Here is a 4,932-nt window from a genome sequence, read left to right on the forward strand (position 1 = left end):
CAGCTACATCCAAACCCTGGGGCTACCCCTCACCCACCACAGCTGCCTCCAGAGCTCCCCCAGCGGCCCCCAGTCCCTCCTGAACTCCTAAGGGGTCTCAGCCTATTTATCTTACTTTTTTCCATTATAAAAACAGCGACGGGGCTTCCCTGGTGGCGCAGTGGTTAAGAATCCACCTGCCAATGCAGGGGACACGCGTTCAAGCCCTGGTCCGGGAAGATCCCACGTGCCACGGAGCAACTAAGCCCGTGCGCCACAGCTACCGAGCCCGCGCGCCTAGAGCCCGTGCTCTGCAACAAAAGCAGCCACTGCAATGAGAAGCCCGCGCACCGTAACAAAGACTAGCCCCCACTGGCTGCAACTAGAGAAAGCCAGCGCGCAGCAACGAAGACCCAACACAGCCAAAAATAAATAAATAAAATTTAAAAATTAAAAAAAAAAACCATCGACAAGACAAACTTGGAAATGCAGAAAATAAAAGAAAAAATGCATTTCCCAGAAATTCCCCTGCCCCTGCAAAAATAACCTTCTAGCACTCAAGGAGGAAGTCCCAGCTGGATTCCCTGGGGCACCTACCAGAACAGGGGTGACTTGGGGTGGGGGAGGGGCTCCTGACCACCCCCTACCTGCTGCCCCGCTGAACCTACTGGCATTGGAAGCCCTCCACCATTGGACCAGATGAACATCACCCCTGCTCTACCATCAGACTGCACCAACATCACCCCTGGCAAAGCCGGCCGCCCTCCACCTATGCCCAGGGTGGCCTGGAACTCTCCACACACTCCCCTTCCACGCCTTTATCTGCGTGGCCTCCCACTCCCCCCACCGCCCAGACCCAGGTGTCCTGGCACCTCTGGCACCTGCACTGCAGCCTCTCCTGGCTCCATGAATCCCAACCTTGCTCAAGTTCCAGAGAAACGGGCCCCACCTGCAGCACCAGAGGCAGCCCAGAGTCCAGGATGCCCAGGGCTCACAGGCTGGGCGGCCTGGCAGACCTACAAGTGGCTCAAAGGTGGAAATAACTCCTCCTGCAGCTCACCCAAGCCTCCCAACATTTTGGTTTCGGTTTCCATTCCTGCAAATAGTAAGCAGAGAAGTCGGTAGGCAGGAAGTGGGTGTGGGTCGGAGGCAGGACTCACCATTCAACGCCTGGGTCCTCAGCCCTATTGTGTGACCCACACTGAGTGACCAGGGCCTGGTCCCTACCCCCCACCCCCAGTGACAGGTAAGGGACCACCCCCAGCAAGCCAGCCCTAAGGACAATGGCCCTGTCCAGAAATCATTGTGCTCACAGAGGATAAGCAGGCAGCCCAGAAGCCAGCAAACCCCCAACAGCTCTTAAAGCCTTTGCCCCTGGAGCTGGCAGAGACGCCAAGCATCGAGGTGTGGGCTGTCCATATTGGTAGTGACCATGCCCTGCTAATGGCTGGGGGCCCTGGAGTGACCTCTGACTGGGCCGAGGTGGACAGCTGCCTTGCCTGCTCTCCCTACCTGCCTGGACAGGCAGGACACTAGAAGGTGACCAGGGTTCTCAGACAAGGCTTTTTTCCCTGTTCTGTTGGAAAACACATCAGTTGCTCTCAGCAGCCCTGGGAAAGCCCCTCACACAAAATTAAAGGGTGGCGGGGGACAGCAAGCTTTCCTGGAGGCCCTCCCAAAGGGGTCAGTCTCAGGAGGTGCCAGGCACAGGACATGAGACTCAGATGCAAGTTCTGATTTTCTCCCATTAATCTGTCTCATGTCAATTTAATTCTTAGACAAACCAGAAGGACCTAGAAGGGTAGAGGAAAACTTCCTCCCCGACCATGCTAGGCCAGTAAGACCTCAACCACAGCTTCCTTCCAGGGTACTGGTTCTGGCTCCTGAGTTCAAAAATCCCTTCTCTGCCAGTTGCTAGCTGTGTAACTCTGGGAAAGTTACTTAACCTCTCTGTGCTTCAGTCTTGACATCTCTAAAATGGGGACTGATGATAGCTCCTCCCTCAATATTTAGCACAGGATCGGGCAAATCACAGGTTAGCTGATTGGTTTTATTTGTGTTTTTAGTCTCTGAGGTCCCAAAGACCCCTCCTCCCAAGGCCCCCTAGTCAGGCAGATGTTCTAGTGACCAGGGTGGGGAGCCCTGGCAGGTGGGAAATTCTGCCTGGACACCGAGAGCTCAGCCATGCTATGATTCACTATCTGGACCAGGAATCAATGATAAGAGTGGACACTCAGCTGCCCACCAAGCTCCTCCCAAAGGGTTAGAAGCAAAAGAAAATCAATAAAAAACTGACAACAAAAAGCGGCTGTTGTAGTTTATCTTATGACAGGGCCGAAAGCAAGCTCATCACACGAGATGAATCGTGCCGAAGCACAGCAGTAGAGGGCTGCCGCTCGCTCAGGCAAAACAGCGCCGTCTACTCTGCTGTAGTAGCTTTTATTAAAGCATTATCTATGTTAACATTTTAAGACTTGTTTTCTTAACACTTCAGAAATGCCAAAGCAGCAACCTATGTTTTTATTAACTATACAAGCAATAATGGGCTTTCTTGAAAACATGCCGTGCTTCGTCCTTGAGTGCAAAAGCAGCACAAAGTTCCCACCATTATTCTGATTATACTGAAGTTGCACAAGGACATTGCCTTGTGTTCCCACCATTCTGATTATACTGAGGACATTCTCATGGATCAGCGCCCAAAGCACTCAATGCTTCTTCGCAGGCCCCCGGTTTGCCGGGGGGGCTCAAAGCAATCAGGACTGTTTGCAGTTCTGGCTTATTCGTCAGCCCCCAGTTTGCTGGGGCGGGGGCTCATGGGTCATGTCTCCTTTCCATGTCCTCAGTTATTCCACTACAAGCGGCCACCTCTCCATACCTCTTACAGTCCAAAGAAAGCATCTGTGACATAAGCACTTTGTACAAATACAGCAGAAAGAGGATCAATCAAAGAACTGGGGTGTCCATCTCATCCCTGCCTCAAAGTGCACCTTCTTCGGTTCATTCAGCAATTATTTATTGAGCACCTATTGTGTTCCAGGGAGCATACAAGAGACTTGGGATAAAGCAGTGAACAAGAGAGCAAATGTCTCTGAAGCCCCACCCTGGTATGGTCCGAGTGCTACCAGGACAAAGAGCCTGGGGAAGTGCAATTCAGAGTGAAGGGAAGGGGCGAGCACAGCTTTCAACTGGGTGGGCAGAGTGGGCCTCCAGAAGAAAGGAGACAGTTGAGCAAAGACTGGAAGGAGGGTATGGGGGAGATGTGCTGCCCTCTGAGGAAAGGTGTGTTCCAGGCAGAGCGAAAACACAGTGCAAAAGTCCTGCACTCAGAGCATGCCTAGTATGTACTAGGAGGGGCAGGGAGACAGTCCCAGGTCCAGGACACCGAGAGAATCAAGGACCAACCAGAGTCCACAGGTGAGGCCCAACTGACACGGTTCTGCCTTCATGCACCTACTGGCCGCCCCTCACCAGGAAGAGGCCTATGCAAGCTGTGGGGACCCCTCCCCCACCAAGTGGGCCTAGGATACCTCTACTACGCAGCATCCTCTGAAATCCTCTAAGACTCCTCAGCTCAGCCCAACACTTCCCACTCCCAAGGGAGAAGGAAAACCCCAAGTTCTCTCCAAGAAATGAAACTGAAATTCTTTAAAAAGTGACAGATGCCTCCAGCAAAGGGCCAGATAAAACTGTATTTCTAAGAAAAGTGCTCCTTCTAGACAGAGTTCTTTAGCCATAGAAGACGTCACTGCTGGCCTGGGTTGTCTCCTGGCCAAGGTCTCCATTTCTAGGGAGGGAGGTGGGACTTAGCTGACTGCCCCACTACCACCAGCTCCACTGGGCTCCCAGCCACATCAGGGCCTTACCTGGTACAGGGGCTGCAGGAAGCAGCTTCTGTCCACACTGGCTGCAGAACTTCGGGGCTTCCTCTTTGGAGATATGCCGGCAGGAAGGACACTCCATACCTCCAGGGAGGGGAATTCCTGAGGCTGGCATGCCTCTGCAGATCTGGAAGCAAGAGTCCCGAGGCAGCCAGCTTTATACCCCACCACCTGTCATATGACCACAGCCTTGCTTCAGTTTCATTTTCTGGGAAAGTGAAATTGCAGCGGCCTAGAAGTTCTCCTTGCTCAACTGAAAACCAGCCTGATCACTGCCCCTGAGACGCTCCAGCCTGCCTCATCCCAACCTCCCCCTCCAACTCCCTCCTTGTCTGAGCCCGAGTGGCTCCAGCACCCACTTCCTTTTCTGCTGCCCCCACCAGGCTTGCCCCTCCCAGCTTCCTGAATTGTCCATCACTCAGTGAGCCTAAAAATTTCCCCACCCAGCTGAGACTGGGAGCCAGGTCAGCTGAGCCAAGTGAGTGGAGACTGGGGGTAGTGGCAGAGCAAGCAGACACACAGCTTGTGCAAAACCCGGAGATAAGACATGGGGTGGGGATACCTGCTGCGTGCCCCAGGCAAGGGACTCAGACACTCTGTGCCTCACTGCAGAAATGCTGGCAGCAAATGGCTGAGTCAGAGCCTGCCAAAGGAGCCAGCCTGCACAGGGCAGCCCAGGGCTATAGGGCTGGCAGTCAGGATTCCTAATAACGGGGCCAGTGGTCAAGATTTCTAATAACGGGGAGTGCCATCTGCTAAGCCTGCACTCTTCTCATTGACCATTTGGCCCTCAGAACACCTTCTGTAGGAGTGGCAGCAAACCAAGGTCAGGGTCATGCCAAGGCCAGGACTCAGGCCGAGAACATCCAGCCTCCAGAGACAACTTAGTGCATCCATGGTGAGAGTGGAGACAGGCGTGTTGGCTCTTGGGGAACAAAGATCCACCGGCCACCCATTTCTGCTGGCTTCAGATCCAAGAACTTTGCTGGAGCAGTGGTCAAGTCAGCTCCTTCCCCAGCTGGGAGGGCACCCAAAGGGCCCTCATCAAGCAGCGACTCCCTGCCTCAGCCCTTCT

At 53.8% G+C, this 4,932-nt stretch overlaps 1 protein-coding gene across 1 annotated transcript in view; it reads right to left on the reverse strand.

Annotated features, from left to right (window-relative positions):
- The window catches only part of RNF213 (ring finger protein 213), a 110,490-nt gene extending 106,518 nt beyond the window's left edge, over positions 1 to 3,972 (reverse strand). The window contains exon 1 of the mRNA XM_007462341.1: positions 3,843 to 3,972. Within this exon, the coding sequence (XP_007462403.1) occupies positions 3,843 to 3,972 (130 nt within the window). The remainder of the gene's footprint in view (positions 1 to 3,842) is intronic.
- Positions 3,973 to 4,932: the final 960 nt, after the last annotated feature.

Source organism: Lipotes vexillifer, unplaced genomic scaffold (assembly GCF_000442215.2).
Source record: "Lipotes vexillifer unplaced genomic scaffold, Lipotes_vexillifer_v1.1 scaffold1691, whole genome shotgun sequence".
In the NCBI taxonomy this organism is placed as follows: Eukaryota; Metazoa; Chordata; class Mammalia; order Artiodactyla; family Lipotidae; genus Lipotes; species Lipotes vexillifer.